Raw genomic sequence first — 22,742 nt, forward strand, 5'->3', positions numbered from 1 at the left:
TCTCTTCTTTGAGGGCCCTTTTATTCAGCTTTTCTGCTTTCCTACATGGAAGCATTACAGAAAAGATTAAAAAAATGGAAGTATTTACCTCAGTCCCTTCAGCCACCCGCTTCTTCTGCTCCCATTCTCAGCAGTTCAAGAGTTCTCTATATTACCTCAGTGAAAAATGTTGAGCAGACTTACAGACAGGCAGGGAAGCATAGCTCTTCGGACTGGATACTGGCAAAATGATCATTTTAGTGTATGTACAGTGTATGTAGCATACCTACACAGGAAGCTAGTAAGTTTTGATATATTGTTCTGTGGAACTATTGTTCTTAAGGACATATAATTAAAACAATTTAAAGTTTTGTAAGTGCTAAGTTACACCTAGCTTAGTATTGATTTGCTTCTCAAGTAGATGGATGGTGTTGTCATAGCCAGAAAGTGGAAAGCACAGTCCAGTATGGCCTTTATATTCTCTCTCCTGTATAAATTGCCTGCTTGCCTTTTTTCCACAGAACTTGTAGAAGCATCAAGACACCTATTCTATCAAATTTGATTTATATTGATCAGTAAAGTCAAAAGGAATTAGATGAGCAAATTAGTGCATGCATATGCGTAGAGCATAGGATTGCATAAGCCTTATTTCCTTAGGAAACTGCTCGTTGCAGAAGTTCAGCGAAGCTGGCCTCAGCCGGAAGAGGCGTCAGCCAAATCTTTACTGCAGTGGTCTAAGAGTATTTATTTCAGATATTCCATTCTTAATACATTACAACATAGTAAGCGTATGTTACATTTGATAGCTATTATTAAAATGAAGAAATGATTCAACAATTTTGTCTTACTTCCACTGTAGAGTAATAGATGTCGGTGTTCAGGACCATCTTGTGCTTTCTGAAATTTCCTAGGCAGATTCATATTCAGCCAAGCTGGTTCTCTATTACTGTTACTAACTGAAGTTTCATCTTAAGCTAATAAACGTTCTGCTCACTATAGTGCGGCAGGACTTAGTAAAACTGGATGCAATTACTGAGGGTTTTTGTTCTAAAATAGTGAGAATGTTGAACTAGATTCCTGCTAAAAATGAACTGTTGGAATGCAGAGAACTGGCAAGTGTGAGGAGAGTCTGGCTTGTGAGAAAGCAGTGGATTATCTGAAGCATTTGTATTAATAGATCTCTCTTTCTGCTCAATGAACTGAATGATTATCGTTTATTCATGCCTGCCATGAAATGTATGACTGTTATGTTTAGGAAGATGAATGAAATTAAATAGATTCTAAATAGGCAAAGTAAAATACAGGAATTTAAATCTGAGGCACATTTACCGTAGGGTGCCTAAAAGTACTATGATTTTTTTCATTTTTATAAAAGGATTTTAGTTCTTGGAAGGATTATTTAAAAACAAAGACTCTGGACTCAGATGGTTTATAGCAATCTCTAAATGCCTGGACAGTTAGGTGCCTAGAAGTTACCTATTTTGAGAAACAGCTACTGTGAGTTTTCTCAGCTAGTAAAATGCTTGAACTTTGTCGTATGACACCATCATTTTTTTATTTCGGTCTGTGGAGTCTAAGAATGTTAGGAACACAAAGCCAATGTAATGTATCAGCTACGCTCTCAGTATGGAGAAACTCAAAGTTGACAGAGAAAGAACAGGTTTTGATTATATTCAAAAGACTAAGGAACTTCAAGTGTTTTTTTTAAATGTTTTGAAAATCAGGCAGAATTGCTCCTGCATTTATCAGAAAAGTTTTTGCAAACACAAAGTCTGAAATTCTTACTTCATAATATAAGTTTTTTGGAATGGTAAGCAATATTAAGATAAATTCAGGCATGGACTAGATACAAACACATCTAGAACTCATTTTGATACTTGCTAGTATAGTAGGTCAGTGTTGCCTGTGAAAATAAGCACTAAACTAGAGGAGTGCATGAGTGATGCATGAAGATGCATCAGTTCCCTTTCTCCCTCTTGCTTCTACCTGCAGCATCCATAATTACAACTAAACATGTTTTCTGAGCCATTTTTCTTGTTTATTTTGAGGGAGTTGATTTTTCTTTCATTTCTAGATTGACCTTAGTAGTTTTTTTCATTGTTGTTTTGTTCTTTTTCTTAAGAGCTTCAGAAACTGCTGGGTATGTTAAACAACACCAATACTTATATAGTCACAATTCAGCAATTTTTCATTATGCACAATTTTTAATACGGGTCCTGTTAGCTGCTGCCTAGAACTGGAATCAGGAATAATGGAGAATACCCCTCTAAGAGCAAGTGAGATATAAGGTTAAAAGCTCCTATCAGTGTGTACAATAAAGCTTCAGTCCTTCTTTTATTTTTGTTCCCCAGAACTAAATAGATATTTGTTGCCAGAAACAGTGCAGCAGTCGTGTTAAAGATGTAAAGCGGGGAACTGCTGACCATAGCCATGTCCTAGCCGCCCCCCACTTTCACACAGAAAGATCCCTTCTGCTTGCACAGCCACGTTAATATCACATTTATCTTCATATACTGACATACATTTACTCTAGAGAAAGGCATATTGGGTTAAAAGTCAAAAGCTTCCGTATTTTAATACTTATTCTACTGCTAACTCAGTGAATGACCTTTCTAATTGAGTTGCTACACCTCTGCTATCGTTTCTCTGGATAAAAATACTTGCTTTGACTAGTTGTCAGGGATTGTGTGGCTCAGTTATGATCTTGACAGATAAAAGTAATATATTACCCTTGCTGTTAGTAAAGTAGAATGCAAAAATGCTCAAAGTTCAGTAGAGAAATTACTTATGCAAAGACTATTCAGTATGCTGGCAAATGTATTGCATTTTTATTTTATAAGCTTAAATAGACTTATTAGTGTTTTTTAGAGTAGTTAAGATATTTAAGTACAACTTTTCTCCTGAAGCATCCTGATGAAGAAAAATGCAGAGCAACCTTTTTTCACATACAGATCATCATAGTTTTTCCTCAAATAAATCTCAGCTGTATGAATAAATCAAATGTCAGTCATCCAGCAATGGAGTATAGGGAGTAGCTTCTTGTGTGATCATGCAAAAATAAAATGTGGATACTTCTGAAACAGTTCTGACACTTGATACTAATACTTCAGAAAATATAAGTAAATAAAGCTGTGAGCCTCACCTAATGGTTACAGTGAGCCAGTTCTTGGATGAGCTTTTATTCTGAAATAATGACTATAGGAAAAATTAGTAAGTTAAGATAGGAAGCGTTTTCAGCAAGATATTCCCCTGTGTTTTTGCAATTTCTTGTGTGTGTATATATATATATATATATATATACACTGTGCTAAAATTAAATCATGGAACAAAATTATCACAAGTAGACTAGCTAGAAATACATTGTATTGAGAACAGAATTTGTTTCTTTGGCCATCTTATATATGAAAATGTGAATCATTTATAATGCCTTTATATATCTGTATGTGTGTATACACACATACACACACACACATATATATTTTGTTCTGTTGCTTTGTAAATAGAAAAAGTATGTAAACCTATGAGGGGAAGTGGGGTATGAACCTAAGAATAAACAAATTTTTATTTAACAAGTCTCAGTAAGATTTTGCTTTTGCCCAATATTATATGTAGAAACCTAAAACTGCTGGCTTATGGAAAAGGGCAAGCAAGTAAGTTTTAAGTAGGCTTTTTTTTAACAATTAATCTTCTACAAAAAAATCTGTAGCCCATTTAGATTTTCCTCTTTTTTCCAGAGTTGTTTGAAGTTTGAGTTTTCTCCTTCACTGCTTTTTAATCTCATTTCTAATCCCTGAGACTTCTTAATCAATTCCTCAATGGCTTACATTTGTAGCAAACACGTTGGTATTTTTGTTTTTATTTCTGATAAAAAGACATATCTAATGCATAAAAAAAGAATGTATATGAAGAAATGAGTTCTTTGACATTGTAGAGACTCTTTCTGATGTTACTAGCGGAAAAATTTTTCCAGAAATAGCCAAGTAATAACAGTGTGCTTTCCTTTGATTTCTTTTTTATTTTAAATACTATTACTGTTCATGTGTTTTGCTGTCATGCCCTCTTAGTACCTATGATTAGCTTGCAGGAGCATTTTTCTCAGCTTAGCTAAAGAGTGCTGGAGAGCCCCGGCAGGGCTGTGATGTGGAAGCATGGCATACCCCGTGTGCTGCCGGCTTGTGACACACGCATCTCGAGGAGGGTCATGCTGTGGGCTGGTGCAGAGACGACCCCGGTGCGGACTGCTGCGCAGGCCGTGGCCTGCGCACAGGGTCTTTCAGGAGGAAGGAGCTGGGGGAGCCCAGAGAGCGCGGGTTTGCCTGCAGTGTGATAACCTTTTCCATCAGGTTGCTCTACAGCAGCCTCAATCCCAAGCCAGAGAGAAGCTGCCGTCCTCTTAATGAGAGGGCCGTGAGAAACAAGGAGTCTCGTGCCAGAAGAGTGAGACCTGATAGGTTCACACCACATACATACAATTAGGAATAACATAGTCGCATTGTATTTTACCTGCCTTTAGTTCAGTTACCAGCTGTAAGGGAGGAGGAGGAACCAAAAGCATGTGCCAAGGCAATTAGTGGTGAGTACAGATTTATTTGTGATCCTCAGCTCAGTAGCGGAAGATCTCTGAGCAGTCTTTTCACTTTTTATCTATTTGAGAAATGTCCTTTTGCCACAAATCAGCTCACTTCTAAAGAATTTCTTTTCCATTTTGTGTTTCTTGGGTCGCTGAATATTAATTAATAGCATGGAATAGCATCATTTTTTCAAAGATCTTTTCATTTTTAAAACTTGTAAGTATCTTATGGATCAGATTCCTAGAGCAACCATTTCCCAGTAGGCTAAAAACCACAAAGAAAGAGGCTATATAAGAAAAACACCTCTGTCTAGGATTTATGCCTATAAGTCTTGTTTACTGGCATCTGCTACAAAGAGAGGACTTTTATGATTAATTTTGCAGGATTGCCACTTGGAACTGCCTCTGTACTTTAACCATAAATTGTGAAATAAATTATGAAAACTGCTGCTTCTGGTAGCTCAATCCATATAGGTATGATCAGTCCTTTTTAAAAAGTCTTTTCATTACCAGTGCGTGTTCTGAAATTCAAGTGTGCCAACCTATAACTGATTGATTTGAAATAGATGCAATGTGTATTTTTACCAAAATGTCAGTTACACAATATAGACTAGAAGATGAGAGTGGGAACATTTTGTTTTCCTGTGTGTTAGTTTTCCTGAAAAGTCAACTTGGTACAAGCTGAAGCAGCCTCTTTTTTTCCTCCTCAGTTTGTAAATGTTTCAGACAAATTGTATTTTCTATCTAGCTATTGCTGACTGGCTCCTGGCTTCAACACAAAGCTGATTACAGTGCCAGGAAATGTTGCTAGATTTTCAGTTCAGTAGTAGCTGAGTAGCATAATTATTTTAGGAGATTAACCTTCATACTGAGACAGATGGAGCTGATCCAGTCTATGTGTCTACTACAGAGGACTAGCCAAACATGCAGGGTAGCCACACCATACTGCTGCAGTCTCTTAGCAGCTGTCATCTACTGATGGTCTTGCCTGATGGGGAATTGTGACGCTGGTCTGTCCCACCATCCCTTTAGGCAGAAAAGGGGGGGGACCCCACAAGCAGAGGTTTTCTTTCTGCTTTCTTTTTCAGGAGTTATTTCTAACCTTCTTTTTTCTTTTTCCCCAAAACAACTCTTGCTACTTGTCTATTTTTCTTTCTTTCTTTCTTTGGTCTTTTGGTTGAGTGTGTGGTATGACATGAGGCTGTTGTCTGTCATGGATATTCCTGGACTTTGAAGCAGCTTTGCAGGTTTGAGTGGCATGTGCGCTGAAAAAAGTGGGGTTTTGGCCAGCTAATTTTGGCCAGCTAAGAGCATGTGTTTCTCAGCCAACAAAACATGGGAGACTGGAACAAAACCTTCTTTTAGACCCCACTCTTGAGGAATGCACTTGTTCAGTGATGTAGGATGCTGATATTCCCTGCTGTAGAATACAGTTTTACATTTTTATTTGTCTTTTCATCCTGCATTCTCCCATCTGCATGGGTAGCTCCCCGTTACCCGCTGAGTTGTTCAGACTGGCGTTCCTGCCTCTCGCAAATGTCCAGAGTCTCATGGTGACTTTATATATTGTTCTTACCGTTACCCACCCTTTGAGCTGTAGGTGCCATTAACTCTCTTGTTTTAATCTTTCTTAATGCTCAGGCTGTTTCTAACTCTTCCCATGTAATGTGTGTAGTAGAAGGCCTGTCCACACAGAGAAGCTAGTGTGAACTGAGGTAGGGTATGAAGTTAAAGCAAAACAACTTTTCCTCACTAACTGTCGTTGTGTTAGTATAATCCATTTGTACGTGGATTGAATGGCATGGCATAAAAGCATCCAGATGAGAAAATACTGCGAAACAGCTATGTCACACTGATTCTCCATATGGACAAAAAATTTAGTTTGTTTCTCCAGCGCAGCTAACAAAGAACGGTTCTGAAGTGTTGTGCTTCCTACGTTCTCATGGTCCCATTTTCATCCTCTATCATCTTAATAGATCCATAATTGGAGCCAGGAATATCTGAGAGGGCTAATTATACTGCACCCTTAAAAATTCTATTTCCTGCTCTTTTGACCATCTCTTTCTCTTTGAATATTTTGAATTCCTCCTCAGTTGAATAAAATTAATGCTTCCCTTTATTTTCAGGCCATTTAAAGTATTAGAGCATTTGTTAAAGGATTTTGTCTAAAATATTATTCAACCATGGTCTTTTATTTCTTTGAAGGGAAAAATATCATAAATCCACCTCTCAGATATTTCATTTTGAATTCTTCTCTACGTTTCCTTGGATGACTAAAACTGACTGAAGACCAAATGATGCATATAAAAGGGCATAGAAATTCACTCACCTGAGCTCAGTTGATAATAACTTTATTTTAAGAATTTTTCTGTAGTTTGTATGCTCCAGATTTCTCTGGGCTTTATAATTCTGAAACATAACTTGTAACTTTGGGATTGATTTTAATTTAATTTAAGTGAAGCTGTGAAGACTTCATAATGTATTCCTGCAATTTTGTCAGCTCGACAATATGTAGGCCAAACCTGGAAATGCTAAAGATGCTGACAATAATTTGGTGGGTATCCCAAAACCTAAAAAGGAAGATATTCTGTAAGAGAGGACAGAGGGAACTGTGCACGATTCATACATTCTTTAAAGAATTTGCAATTGCTATTTGATCCATTCGTTCTCTTTCAAGAAAATCATTTAATTTTTAGACCTTTTTTGGATGCATACTCAAAGTTTTTGTTAAGTGAATTTTTAGAGTAAACAAATCAAAGGCTGTAATTTAATATGAGCGCTCTCACATTTCTTGCAACAAGTTTACAAAACTAAAACCCTGTTTAGATTACCCTGGCACCAATGTATGTGAAAACCTCTTGTATTGCTATTCCGTCACCAAATAGGTTATCACACTTTGAAAACTGACTTAATTGCTTAGATTAAGCATTCCTCATAATATTTTCATAGCAGTTTACATTAAAAAAGTTTAAGCATTTCTCAAAATGCTTTTGAAACTTTGCATTTCTCACCATGTTTTACTGGTACAGTTGTATTGCCAAGTTAGAAACTAGTAAATAGCTACTGAAGCTTCTGCTCATAGTATTATCACTGGTATACAGTGAGAGAAGAACTACATTAGAATTTAAAATAAGTAGGCTTTTTCTTTGCTACCAGTAAGTATATACCTTAGGTATACTTTGTATAACTGAATTTTGCTGTTTGCCTTAGAATCTCGGCCTTTATCACTCCCTGTGAAAACCATGCTGAACTCATCTGAAAGCTGCAGAAGTCCTGAAGAAAGAATGAAGGAATTTATTGGAATAGTATGGAATGCAGTTAAGCGCCTTACACTTCAGGTAAGATGAAAAGAGAGTGAGAAAAACTGTTTTTCCGAACTTTATGATACTTTTTATGCATCCCAGTGCTTTTTATGGAGGGTTTTTAAAGGAGTTCCCTGGTTTTATTGTCTTATTTCAGTAGTTTCAACATAGTAGAGGATGAAAATTAAAATATAGGTTGCTGGTAAATTAAGCAAAGAAAACTTTGACTTTAAAATATTAGTGGTCAAAATAGTTTTTTGTTACTAAGGGGATGATCCTTTAAAAAATTATGTGAAGAAAAAAATGCTTGTCGCACTCTTTTGAATTATAAACATAGCTTCCTGCTCATCTGTAATTAAAATTGCAAAATACTGTCCTTTCTAAAAATATCTGAGGAAAGTGTAAATTCTTTCTTGGGCTATATGATACAGTATGATGTTATACAGTAGTGGCTCTTCTGCTTATCTGTCTACCTTTTTATTAAGGACCACTCATTGATCTAACTGTTTCATCCTACACTGCTCTTGATTGTGATCTGTGATCAGTAGAAGCAGAGTTTTCATGTAGCAATATATATACATACATATCATACACCAAAAGGGCCATCTTAGAAATCCAGTGTTTAGATTGCATGATCAAATACTAGACAGTTTAGAAATGCTAGAATAGGACTTTGGGCTTCCATGTATGTATTGAGTGCTTGCCTGTAAATAACCCTAACTTACCATTATTATAAATTGTGGCTTTTGAACAGTACATTCTATGAGACTGGTACACCAGCATATAGTTGCAGAACTGTTTTCATGTTAAAATTTAAAAAAAACCTCACTATTATTGGCAGAAAGTGAATGCCTGTTCATTCTTCCTACCCGGAAATATATTTATTTATACACAGCCTCATCCCCAAACCAGTCTCTGTTTTACTCCTTTTTCATACAGACGAGACTTTGGCTTCAGACTATTAGAGGGCTTGAAAAATTTGAGTTTTGCCTGAGCAAGGACTTCAGGTTTGTTACTTCATCCCAGAACACACTGAAGTTGAGGGGGTGCTTGCTGTTAACACCATTTAGCTTTCAGTCAGATCTTCTGTTGTTGTTTCCTGAGTATTTTGTTTGCTTTCCTCTTTTTCTTAGTATTGTGACCACTGATGATAAGAATAACTAGATAAGGGGAGTAAAGAGATATCATTTGTAAGCTCATTGAAGGAAGCAATGTATTGTTGTTACGTGTCTGGATAGTATGTAGTGCAATGAAGCTCAGTATTTAAATTAGGTATACAGCTTGTGTCATAAGAAAATTAATAATGAAATAATGAGGAGGATGAAGAACTGGATCCTTTATAAATGGGGAAGATAGAACTGGGATTGAGATACTGTCTCTTCTACTCATACATTTTTCATAGTAAGCTTTGTCGTGTGAGCAACTGCCAGGAAAGTGGAAAGTGAATTTGTTTTGAAGTATGAGTAAATGCTGAGCAGTTAAAAATGAAGTTTGCATGTTTTCAAATAGGAAAAAAAATGTTTGTGATTGAACTGGTATTTTTTGATGGAGATGAAAATTCACTACACTGATAGACTCATGTTTTTTCAAAGAGTAATTTGTGGATATATCCATACTCTAACCTAATATACCTGGGGATTAGATCTATTGGTGGTAGAAGATTTTTTTTATATTAGATACCCTTTCTTGTGTTTGAAGTTCTAGATTCATTTACTTCTTACAGTTTTTTGTAACATAGATGCTTTCAATTTTCAGCATTATGAATATGAAATTACATTTTTACTTTTTATCTGTGTTGAAATTAAATGGCCCTATGAAATCACACGGCAGCTTACAAACTTCTGATGTGTTTCATCCTTGTGCTTTGATCATACTTGAAGTGTATGCCAATATCTTGCCAGGAAGAGGCACTACATGTTACCAGTAAAAAGTTGCAAGACACTCCAAGGAAATAGAACAGGAAATTCCCAAGAAAGAGTTTCTGAACAAAGATGCAGTAGCCCTTCTTAGTGAGATATGAAGGATTTGTAGATATGCTTGCTGTTCTTTTTATTATTAGCAGTCTCTGTGCCTATTTTATTTAAATGTATTTTTCAACACATAAAATGTATATATATAGGTCTTTTGTCCTTCGGTATCAACCTAAATGGGAAAGCTGAAATTTGTGCAAAGCAATGTGCGTATGATAAGAAGTTGAGGGTAATGACTCTGCTTTTCAATTCAAGTATAGTGTATATATATTTATACCTTTAATAAAACATACCATATAATTAGATTTTCTGTCGATAGGAAAAAGTCAAATTGCTGGAATATTTTTTCTAGTTAAATACTGGAACACTTAGACTGTAAGCTTTTTTTCTAAAGCTATTTTCATGTTTCTGTATCTTTTATTAACATGATTGTAGAACAGAAAAGTCTGCAGTTGTCGTCAGGTAAAACAGAACTTCATAACTTAAAATCATCAAAGGATTATTCTTTTAGTGGAAGCTTGAGTAAGTAAATGTGTTTGGAACCAAAGTAACTGGAAAGTTTATTTTGGAGCCAAAGCTGGTACTTGCTTAGCCTTGGCCCTGTCTTGCTCATGATAGAATATTGCATGAAGATTTTGTGCATTGGAGTTGTGCTAAGCTATTAGTATTTTAGTGAAAAGACTTTCATACTTAACATAAAAAGTTGTTTTTATTATTTAGTTGTTGTAGGATTTTATATGCAGCCTTGAAGTCTTCTTGGCAGTTAGACTGTGTAGGAGGGTAATACTCACTTTTCATGTGTTCTTCATACTAATAGTTGCTAAATTTGTGAAGCAGTATAAACACAGTTATTTTTAATTGGTTGTTAATGTTGAATTCCAGTGAGAATAATGAAGGATCTGTATTAAAAGCAAATGAATTAATGAGTAATGTTGCAGTGAATGCCAACCGAATAAGTGTGTATTACACACAAAATGTAGCCAGATATTCCACATGCCTTTATGTCTCCCTGAAATTAGTCCAAAAGAGTGAGTCTGTTTCCTGAAATTATTGAAAATAATATTTTCTTTGAAGCATATAACTTGCACAGAATTAGAGTTAAAATGAAACATTGATTGAAAGTGCAGAAGTACAATGATGGGATTGACTAGTTCTTATTCTTTGAGTAGGTCAGGAGGAGACTTTGTGACTGATAACAGTACTCTTCAGCGGTTATGAGATAGGATGATTTCTTAAGATGATTACTTATCACAAACTGGCAAAAGTTAAAGTATTCCATAACTAAACAAAAATACTTTTTAAAATCAAGCTTGCTTAGAAAAAATAGGAGTACCCTGAAGTACTAAGATTTTGTTTTAAGCAATCAAAAAAAAAAAGTGCATCTGGTCTTTATTACACTCATTTGTATGAGCAAGTAACCTAGCATTTTAATTCTCATACTAATATGCACTGCTTTCCATTTATATCTTTTTTTTCTTTTTGTCTAATTTTGAAATACGAATTTCTGGCCTGTCTTCCTAATTTCTAACAAGCAACACCCGCCAGGCTCAACTGCAGGTGATCTAATTGGATAGAGCTAATTTGGATGTAGGGGACTGAGGTACAGTCTTAGGGTAGTGACCACACCATACCCCCTACAGGAGACGGGTACCGGGTGACCTTTGCTGCTCTGGGAATCATTGCAAGATTATATTCTGTATCTGAAGCTCCCGGAAACACATGAGCCTATGTGACAAGAGAGACTATGATGGATGATGGTTAGTGGGGATGGAGGCCTTTTCCCAGGAGACGCCTTCACCTGAGTGTCACCTCACTAGTGGGTGATCTTCAGCACCTGTAACTGGTTTATTATCACTGTAAAGTGTGTGTCAGGGAAGTGAATCTCCTTATTGTATCGCCGTCACGACAGGCTGTAAGGACTCTGTAGCGCCTGTCCCTCTCTGCCACGGCTGGGCAGAGTAGCTGGGGCATTTTTTTCGTTTCTCTCTCTCTCTCTCTCTCTCTCTCTCTCTCTCCCCCCCGCTGCCCTCTCCCCCCATTTATGAAGACTTGGTTGTTATGCAGTGTGTATTTCACAGTGGTCTTTATAGAGCAACATTCTCTTTTTTATAAAATATGCCTTAAAAAATACTCCATTTGTTCCAGTAACTTAATACTTTCCTTTTAAGACAGCTGAGATCTTAAAGTCATTGCACCTTTTCAGGTCAATAAGTTGGTAAAAGCTCAGAGCAGTACGCTTTGCTTAACTTTTTTAAAGTAGAAGGGAAAATACTGCTTACTTCATTGGTTTGTCATTAGTGTACGTTACTTAGCATGTGTAGGCCTTGACATAATAGAAATGAAAATAGGGGGTGATTCTGTTTCAAGAATTTGTAATAATTCCTTCTCTTTAACACATGAATGTGTTCAGTATTGGCAAAAGAACACGTTGCTACCAAAACTGAAATAAGATCCTTGAAACAGAAAGGATGTTGCCATGGAAAAATGAAGTAACACTCAGTGCAGCTGCAAAGCATTAATGAATAGGATATTTTTTTAAAAGATCATTTGTGTTTGGTGTGGCTTGGAGGGTCCCAACCAGATGGTTTCCATGAACAGGATCTGACCCCCAGCTTGAGGACTTCTTACTGGCAGATTACTTCATTTTCTTTCCCTTGGATTGTCAGATCCTTACATTAATGCAAGATTTACTGCTGCAGATTTATGTTCAGTTACATAAATCAGTCACATTTTACATTAAATTCACAATTTTAGACACACAGTTTAACAGTTATTTAAAAAGTGTAAAGAGATTTATATGATAGTTTTAATATATGCTATTGATGTAGTTTAATTTTAAGATATTTGGATTACATATATTTTAAAGGACTTTTCCGATTGGAGAAGCAATCTGTAGCACACATTCTCACTTTTTGTCCAACATATAATTACATCATTATAGGTGCACTCTTCCATTCCTTCCCTGGAACTTGCTTTTAGACAGATCTCTGGATTCTGTCAGATAAATATCCACAAATCCCGTTGAAGTTGATAGTTGTGTGTAAGCAGAACCTCACTTTGAGAGGTTCAGCAGGTGTGACTCAAATGCTTGAATATATGCTTATCAGGCCCTTGTGCATCCAAGTTGGCAATTTCCTATATAATTACAATAATTGCATGTTTTGCACTGAAATGCGGAATTTTTACATATGTTCATTTTGTTGGCCTTTGAAATCCTGCAGCTATATGTTCTGCAGATTTCATTTATTCATATAAATCTTTAAATGAAACACAAATTCACAAACATATCTGTAAGTGGATATGTAATACTATGTATGAAGAGCCCAAAGCTATCATGTAAATAACGCCATCAAAATTCAAGGACCAACTCCCATTCAATCATTTGTAAAATGAAAGGCAAAATATCCATATATGTAAACAGAAATTCCCCTCAGGCATTTGCAGGAGTGAAACTATTGTGATTCAACTTCAATATACTTGATATGGGAAAGTCAAATGAAAGAAAAGGCTTTGAAGAACTCTATGAAGCTATACTGTACTGTGAATTAAATATAAAAACTCTACTGAGTATTGAGATCTCTTCTCAAGAGTACTTTGTAAAACATCTCCTGTAGATCCCGCTGCTGGTAATGTGATAACGTATTGTATCTCTCGGAATTGGTGGAATTTTTGGATTATTACCACCACATGGTTTGTATATCGAGACAGCATTTGATGTTAATCTTCATAGAGGTATGTATGTATGTAGAATGAATGATTTTTATAAATTTTTTTACTCAGTAAGTGCATTGATAAAACAAAAGTTATACTGATCATAGCTTCTTTTGCCATCTATTTATCATTATCCCAGAATGGTTTGACCTGCAACCTATTGCTAACAGACCAGAAAATGATCTAATGTGTCACCGTAGAAATCTTTGCAAATTGACACAATGACTAATTTACCAGTTAAAAAAAAAAAAAAAAAAAAAGAATGTGTTACATCTGTAACAATACTCTGTTGCTTTTCATCCAGTATAAATAAAGTACACTCTGCAACCTTGGATCAATAAACTACTTATCAAAGATGTAATTAACTTCATTTTACAATTCAAACAATTCTAAAACTAGAAACAAACACAGACTTCATGTAACAATGTATTTATTTTTGCAAAATTCTACTTATATTTTTCTGCAATGAATTCCTGTCAGTTTGTCTAAGCAAAAGGACACAAAATGCTGAAATAAAGATGAATATCTGTGTTCTCTTCAGTAGGCTGGCAAAGCATTTATGATGCTGAGGAATTCCAGTGCTATTACACATTTCTATTGCTGTCTTGGGGAATTATTAGCCTTCAGGGGAGGGTATCATGCACAAACCTTGCTTATCAGTTTTAAGCTATGATTTCTTTAATGATATCAAATTGTTAGTCTCTGTTACATAAGTTCACAGCAAACAAATGCTCTTTTATCACAGCTACAAATAACATCTTGTGTCCAATAGTTTGGACACTAGACTGTTCCAAACTATTGTGAAGAAATAAACTGAATCATAGTTTGTACTTGCTTAACAAAGCATTCAAGTGTGCAGGCTGTTAGGGCTATTTGATATCCAGGTGCAGAATATTACTTGTAAGAGCCAAGGAAGACTAAGAGGCTGTAGCTTACGCTGCCTCTGCACTAACAAGTCATGATGAGTTCAGTTCTTGGTTTGGGCTTACTCAGCCTTGCTAGAAGTCCCTAAGGAGATGGCAGAATTGTCAGAAATGTTCCAGGGTAACAGCAGAGTTTGAAAATAAAGAACAAAGAAGTGACATTTCATATGAAATTGCATGTACTACTTCTGGTTTGCAGTGAAAACAGGGCAAAACTTCATAAACTGCATGAACTTTATTAATTTCTCTTTCTGTTATGTGTGTTTGGGAGGAGGATGCTATCTATCCATTTGTTTTAATGAAAGTCAGTTTTCCACTTAAACTTTTATTCTTCTTAGATTATTGATGATTAACCTTTTTGCACATATTTGTTACTGTTGACTACAATGTAAAGACAGAATTCTCCCTGAAATAAATCTTTATAGAAAGTAACAGCATATAAAATGTCGGTTAGCTCTAGAGCCTTAGCTAGTGCTAACAAAAGCTAATGAACTGCAAAAAGAGGAGGATTTTCTCACCTTTTTTGTGAGAACATTTTCCAGCTCAATCATGTTTCCTGTAAAAAGTTGTTGAAAGGTAGATATATGTTCAGTTTACATGGCAACACCTTTCTCATCAGATTTACAGACCAAAATGACACTTTTTCTTCCCTCCCCTCCCATAATCATAATTTACCAGAATATAAATATTTTCTAACGTTTTGTGTCATCTTTCCTTTTAGTTTGCATAAAAACTAAGGCTATTTCAAATTAACTGTGGTGGATTTGTGATTTGAGATTTGGTACCAACATGAATATAGCACATTGAGAAGAAATGATAATCTGTTCCTCGGCTTTGTTTTACAGCTTGAAGTGCAATCTTGTTGTGTATTCATTCCAAATGACAGCCTGCCTTCCCCAAGCACCATTGTATCCAGTGACATTCCTGGGACTGTCCGAAGCTGGTACCATGGGCAGGCCAGTATGCCTGGCACGCTTGTTGTCTGCTTGCCCCAGATAAAGATTATGAGTGCTGGACACAAACATATGGAACCATTGCAAGAAATCCCATTTGTTGTGCTGAGACCCATTCTTGAAGAAGGTAGAGTATGATAAATTTAAAAAGCTTTACTCTTTAATTTCCATTTAGAACCGCCAGGAAAATTTTTTTTTGTTTTATTTTGCTAACATTTTATGTTGTGGTGCTTTTTTAGCTGTATATTATGTCTTATTGAGGGCTAGGAATACTAATGACAATCTTTGCCCAAAGAGATCAAAGTGAAACTCATCATCAGAGAGCTAGCAGTAGTTCTGTGATATGTTTTCCTTCTTTGGTGAAGCCCAGAAAAATCAGAAGTACAATTCTTGCCCTGATTGTTTTTGTCATTCAAGTTACTATGTAGCCAAGTTGGGCTGACACCACAGGAAGGGCCAGTGAGTTGTGAACTGCATGACCAAATGGAGGCAGTTTGGGAGAAACATCCCACACCACCTTTGCCAGCAAAAAAAAGTCTGGGAGGTAACATTAAATGTAAGACAAGAAAAGAAATTCATACCTATAGCAGACTATCACAAGAAAACAGTGAGACTTCACTGGTCATCATGATAAGCAACAGTCATGTGTTCTGTTTGGTTTTTGTAGGCATTGTATCAAGGTTATTGTAGAGATTTCAAGAAAAAATTGAGAACATTTTACATTACGGGGGGGTCTCATGCAAGGACAAGGATGAGAAAAAGTATGCTACTCCTTATTTGAAAAGGTAATAGAGGTTTGATTTGTGGACTGATCTGAGGGAAGGGTCAACTTTTTGCATTCTGCTACTGATTGAGAAATGATCTGAAAGGAGGGGGTAAGCTGATAAAGGCCCTCGCAAGTGGAAACAAGCTGCTTATGTTTAAGATGATAAAAAGATAGAGCTGTTAGAAGGTGTGAAGTGATCAAAGTAACAGGCTGGGGAAATGCTTTTGCAGCACTAGTTTGAAGGAATACTGATGTAAAAATCTTGTTTTATTGATATTCATATAAAAAAATGTTTACTGAAAATAGGTAAGGCAAATATTCCTAACAGTCTTGAGTGCTGGTCTTTGGATTTATTTTAATGCCATCCATGAGATCTAGCGTCATAACCAAGTTTAAAATTTCAGGGAAATGTCAGTGTACAGTTAGTTCACTAGTATATCCTTGAAAAATATTATTCAGAAGGATTTGTTGCTGTTTTGTATGTTTGTACTAAGATGAAGAGAGAGAAACGCACATGTTACACTGCTTTTGTGACAGCATTTTCTGGCAAAACTGTTTTATGCATATACATTGTTGAAATGTAACCAGTTATAGAGAATGTTTTTGAAAAATGGAGTCAGAAGCATTTTTCAGAGCTACTCCTGCTCCTGCCGTCTTAAATTTTTATGGGTTTATAACAGCATTTTCTACCTCCTTTTGTTCTGCAACTTACTGGACTGTTCTCTGCCTTTCTGCCTTTTACCTCAAGCCACAGCAACAGAAACAAAATCATAGTTTTTAATGCTGAAAGTCTTATTAGAGGCGTGCTGAACACCAGCAAATGAAAAAAAAAAAAGTATAGGTTTTTTCCATAATTAATTCTAGTGGGAATGATCTAATTTGCCAATCATAGTGATAGATAAAAGGTAAATAATTTAACCAAAGTCGTCTTTTGTTTGTTTTAAACTGATGAGGTAACTTCAACCATTTATGAAAGTAAAAGTCATTTGAATTTTGTCAAATCCAGATTTGAAGGAAAGATCCTAGTGAGAGAAAAGAATCGCTGTGTTTGGGATGAAACCTATTGTAAGGAATCTATTTGTGTGCAGCTTTGTGCTCTGGGAATAATGCCAAACAGAAGTTCTCACAATCTTCTTATTTTTGATTCTCTATGGAGCCATTGCCTTCTCTCATGCCAAAACTCCCCCTTAAACAGACTATTAAGAAAGTTTTTTCAAAGCTTTTAAGTCACCTTCCTTGTTTCCTCCCATGTAGAGGTGAATAATTTTTATGCATTTTTATTGCGAGAGTCTCTAACTTGCATTCTGTGTTTGAACAAGACTTCAGGGACATAGCATCATTCCTAAAACATGTTACCTTCTCTGTGAAACGATGTTTATCCAAGCTTGCTTTTCCTGAAAAATATTTTTTGATCATTAATTCTTTTATTAAAAACAAAAAGCTGAGCAAAAGGCTTGTTTACAGGGACACGTACGTACTTTTAAGAAAGCTGTATTTTCACTCATATATTTTTCTTATTACTTGAAAAAATAAAGGAGAAGAGAAAAGGAGCATAGTCATACTGTCATTTGGGGATATTGCAGCCTTCTCACAAAGACTTATTGACCTCAAGATGTCAACATACTGTGAAAATAGCTTATACAATATCCACTTGTTTTGAGAGCGCTATTATATTCCTTTTCTGAAATAACTTAAAAGAACATTTTAAGTACAGTACTTCTATTCAGAAACATAATTTAGCACAATCATACTAAGTAGCTTGTGAACAGAAATAGGTTTATCTTTGTAAAGAATGAGGTATTCTGTTGAACCTCTGTTGAATAACAAATACCACTAAATAAGTTCATAAAAATGTATTAAATTACATAAGTATTATCTTGATAGGTCAGATCAATCATATGAGAAAATTCGAGATCCAGTTATTACCAATGAGGCAGAACACACTGAAGAAATTAAATAGTTAGAAACTCTTCCTTTATTGAGAATTTTGCATTTTTAATCAATTTAATTTAGCACCTCTTCCTGGGTTCCACTTATATTTTTAAACTAGTTACTGTTTGGTGCTCTGCTTCCCTTGCTTCAGTCAGTTGCTTCCTTTTAATCTTTGACTGGTGCATATAAAATGGTTCCTCGCTGGGTGCGTACTGCTAACTTTTGTGAAGCCGCCTGTATGAGAATGTCATTTTTAGAATATTTACTGGACACTGTAAGATACATTAGAGAATCAAATGTTCAAAATATCTCAAAATTGTTGCTGAAATTGCTAGATATCATATTCACATTTTCATGTGGGTAACAGTATACTGGCAATCATGAAGATCACTTTATGCCAAATATTTAAATAGGTGGGCAACCCCTGATAGATAGCTTTTGTTTGTGAAATACAACAAATCATTTAATCTCACAGATGTTTGTAGCTTAGGTTTAAACTTAACAAATTGTCAAGTGATTTTGAGGAAATAGAAAATTAGGGGCTGTAGTACTGAATTCATTGTAATGAAATGTATTGGCCATAAACTACTAAAATATAACAGATCTGCAAAAATCACTGCCAAAAAGGCAGTGATTTAGTTCATGGTTAAAGCAGAGCATTGATAAGTTAGTCATTCTTAGAAGTTATTATCTTTTGTTAGATTTTAAAAAAAGTACTTCAGTATAATAAATGAAAAATAATTTGTGTAACTGAAAATGAAAATTAAGGCAATTGGCAAGTTTTTAATAGGAAACTTTGACATTCAAAAATTCTGCTATTTCAGTATTTATTCAATGTCACCTTCTGTAAAACATGGTAATTATTATATTTAGCTTAACATATGTTATCTGTTATGGGTAATGACTTTATAAAATTAGTTCTCACATTTTAGTGATATTCTTCAGTATCTGAATAGCAGTGAAGAGTCTGCTTAAACAGCTTGTTAATATTGAGCTCCTGTGAGCTCCCAGATAGCCGCACTCAAGCTAGCAAAGCATCTGTGCCTGTGCTTGCATCTGAGGTCTGCAGAGCTAAATCTCATCTGCCAAAGCGAGCTCTGGACGTGGTCAAAGCTCTCAGTACTTTACACTGGATGCACCTAGCATGTGCAGCCATGTAATGGCTCCCCTGTCGCATGGCTGGGAAGAAGTACAACGTTGACCTAATAAGTAATTATGACAATATCTTTTTCTTTTAAATATTGCATATCACATGAGAATGTGAGGGAAGTGGAAATTCCATGTAAAGACCCTGCAGTGTAGGTGCAGAAAGGGCAATGAAGACAAAGTAATCAAGATGCTTTTTGAAGATTACATAGGATACATTTAGCAGACCTGGGAATAGATCCCAGATCATTTGCGCGAAAAAACTTTCATGATTTCTCTCCTGCCATTACTAATTTTAAACAAACAAAATCCATAGTTTGTACAACTGTCAACATTTTGTACAACATTTATATGACTGCCACTTTTGCACTATGGTTTTTAAAACAGAGAGAAGTGTCATATAAAAGTGAGAGCAAATGTATAACAAAATTATTAGTAGCTAAACACATTTATCACTATCTTGTCTCATAAATGTGGAAGGACTTAAAATGAACATTGCCTCTTGCTAAGAAACAGAAATCAAGAAAATCATCAGTATGTTACAGTACCTCAGGTAACTACCAAAGAAAGTGCTTGTACATAGCAAAAGCTTTTAATTATACATATAGCAAAAATAAATTCTCTGTAGAAAAGGAGTCTTGCCGAACTATAGCAAATATCGGATACATGATAAATGCCTATTCTTTGAGAATTGTCTGTTGATTGAGTCAGTCAACTGCCAAAGATCTGAAAATGTCATTTATAAATTTAAGAAATTGTAAAAACAGTTGAAATACCTTAATTAACAGATTTTCAAGTTTTTTTAAATCAGTAGTGAGGAGGAATTAAAAATAAGGATTTATGAAAGCTGTCAGTCAGGAATTAATCAGAATCAGTAACCTTGTTTCATGTGTATCTCTTATATTCTTGCCTATAAAAGATCTGGGTGAGTTCTGGTTCTGTTGAAGGTAATGTTAGTTTTACTTATATTTCAGCTTAAAAAAAGCAAAGAAATTAAATAACAAAACAAAAGTATACATGGATGAGAACATTAGACATGCTGAGAAAATGTCTGCCAAGTGTGGTGCTGGTTTTTCCTTCCTACCTACTAATAAATGAGGTTTGAAGTAAATGTTTTTTAAACAGTATTGCTTTTGATGTTCAGACACTTTGATTTAAGTAGTTTCATAAAACCAATCTGCAAATGAATGCAGGTAAGTTTTTTTTTTTTTTTTTTTTATGTAAAGCAATCAGAATTACAACCCCAAAACAAGTATTTATAAGGTGGACAGTTCCAGTATAGTATCTGAATGATCACATAGTGTGCATGGAGCTAAAAAAAGAGGTAGATGATGACAGTAAGGGGGATTTTATAGTTGTAATTTTGTGATGTATTTACTACACTGTTCAGCACTCTGTGATTTCTATACATTGAGAAAATTGGGTATGTTTTACTTTTAAGGTAGATAATATATACAGCATAGTATAGCTAACATTCAGTATTCTCTCTGGAGATTCTTTCCAATCCCTGAAATAAAACCAATGTTAATTTACTTCTGTGATCACAGAGAAAAGCAAAGATCATGTGTAGTAATTAGAAACATGTCATTAGAGTTGACTTCGTGTTTGAATTTTTTCCATCTATTACAATTAATACTTTGTATTTCTTGGCTGGCTGAACATGGAAAAAATCTGGTTTACTAACTGCTTTTTAAATATCTAATCTTAAACACTTCCAAAGTATTTTCAAGTTACTTTGATTGAGCTGAGTTCTCCAGTTTGTAATAGCTTCAAAATAAATACAGAATTTTTCAGTTCTTTCTTAGGATAAGACACACAAACTTGCCTGATATATACTCCTGTCTGTATACACTTATTGCTGGCGCCACCTGTGGAAGAAACAATAAAACTTTTACTAAAATAATATGATAAAAAGATGTTTGGATCCAGCTTTTAATTTTAATTTTAAAAGTTTTGTAAAATTTCTTTTGAACGGTTAATCACAGTTAACAGTTAATTTGTGCTATTTCTCAGCAATGTAATTTCTTAACAGGACACACTGTTGACAGTGTGCCACACCAAGCAGCAAATACACACTGGGACTCGCCATATATTTTTTAAACACACTAGTTCAGGTTCTTTATAGCTCTTTAAGACTATTAGGGCCCATCCTAGTGTGCATGGGTACTTTTCTGCCATCTTCTGTCCATTACTCAAGACCTGGCTCCTGCGCTTTTGGAATTTCAACATGCAGCTTTTCCTACTACCATGACTCCAGCACCAAAGTTGTGAAAAATAAAATCTCATACCAAATAATCTTTGAGTTTTGGTATAGGAGGGAGAAATTCTCTCTTTCCGTCCTCCCAAATGCATGTTCTCTGTACAAAGACGAAGAACCTTTTGGCCCTGGCTGGGCTTATTGGATGCTCATCAGCCTGCCAGCTTTGGATCTAGACTGCATCCAGCCACTTTCATGTTCCTCTGAAATGGCGCTGGTTCCAGGCCACTCTTCTGGGGCCTCACGGTTCACGTGCTGGGCACAGACTTCCCTTCATCTGAATGGGACAGAATGGCCCAACTTCCTCGGCAGAAAATCTGATAAACAGAATAATGAAGGCTTTCTTTTGGGGAAAAATTTCTTACGTAATTGTTACACTGCTGTACTTCTAAAGAGCATTTGAAAACTATTTGTATGTTTTGTGTGAAATGAGAATTGCCCAAATATCTTTCACTGCCTCATTTTCCTCACTTCTGTTGAGTGTTCTTTGGGTTTTGGTTCAGTCTCTTACAGACCTGAATTGCCTCTTTGGGACACAGTTACCAAACGTGGGGTTCTTCAGTTTACATGGTTTGCTTTCTCAGTCATACAGCTGGTTCCTTTCAGCTCTGGCTGGCAGAGCTGTCTAAGGTTTTCTCTCACTAGAAGGAGTTTCTGTTATCTTTTTGAAGACTTACCCAAATAATTCTGTCTAGCTCATCCTGCTTTGGTGACTTTTCCATTTTTTCCCCATCTGTTGACAATCTAAAGAAAAAAGATTGTACTGAAGTTGCAGCCGTTTTGTTATGCCGCTGGACACTGCTGATTGCCTCACTGGTTATCCTTGATGATGGTCCAGGGCGGGCCTCCAGGCACTACTCCTGGGTAGCTTTCTTCTAAATATAGGAAATGAAGTACTCAGCATAGGTTTATAGTAATTTGTTTTTACAAAATGCATTGCCATTCTGTTACAGGGGAACTAAGGGGAGGCAGTGGCAAGAACAGAGCCACACCACTCACTGACACGTGGTAGAAAATGTGTTTACTAAGCAGAATGGCTGTAGTGGCTGGATATTGATTTCTGTGCTAAGATTCCTATTACACACACACACACACACGCACACACACACACACACACCGCACACACCGCACACACAAACACCAGTGAAGGCCACTGCTCCTCCAGTTCAGTGTAGACCAACGCCATGGACGCAGGCGAACAGGACACCCGCTCTGACTGTTCGATGTGTCAGG

At 35.8% G+C, this 22,742-nt stretch overlaps 1 protein-coding gene across 1 annotated transcript in view; it reads left to right on the forward strand.

The window, feature by feature from the left end:
* VPS13B (vacuolar protein sorting 13 homolog B) overlaps window positions 1–22,742 on the forward strand; it is a 489,316-nt gene that overhangs the window by 243,711 nt on the left and 222,863 nt on the right. The window contains exons 22-23 of the mRNA XM_067290363.1: window positions 7,760–7,887; window positions 15,301–15,535. Coding sequence (XP_067146464.1) covers window positions 7,760–7,887; window positions 15,301–15,535 — 363 coding nt within the window. The remainder of the gene's footprint in view (window positions 1–7,759; window positions 7,888–15,300; window positions 15,536–22,742) is intronic.

Source organism: Apteryx mantelli, chromosome 2 (genome assembly GCF_036417845.1).
Source record: "Apteryx mantelli isolate bAptMan1 chromosome 2, bAptMan1.hap1, whole genome shotgun sequence".
NCBI lineage: Eukaryota > Metazoa > Chordata > Aves > Apterygiformes > Apterygidae > Apteryx > Apteryx mantelli.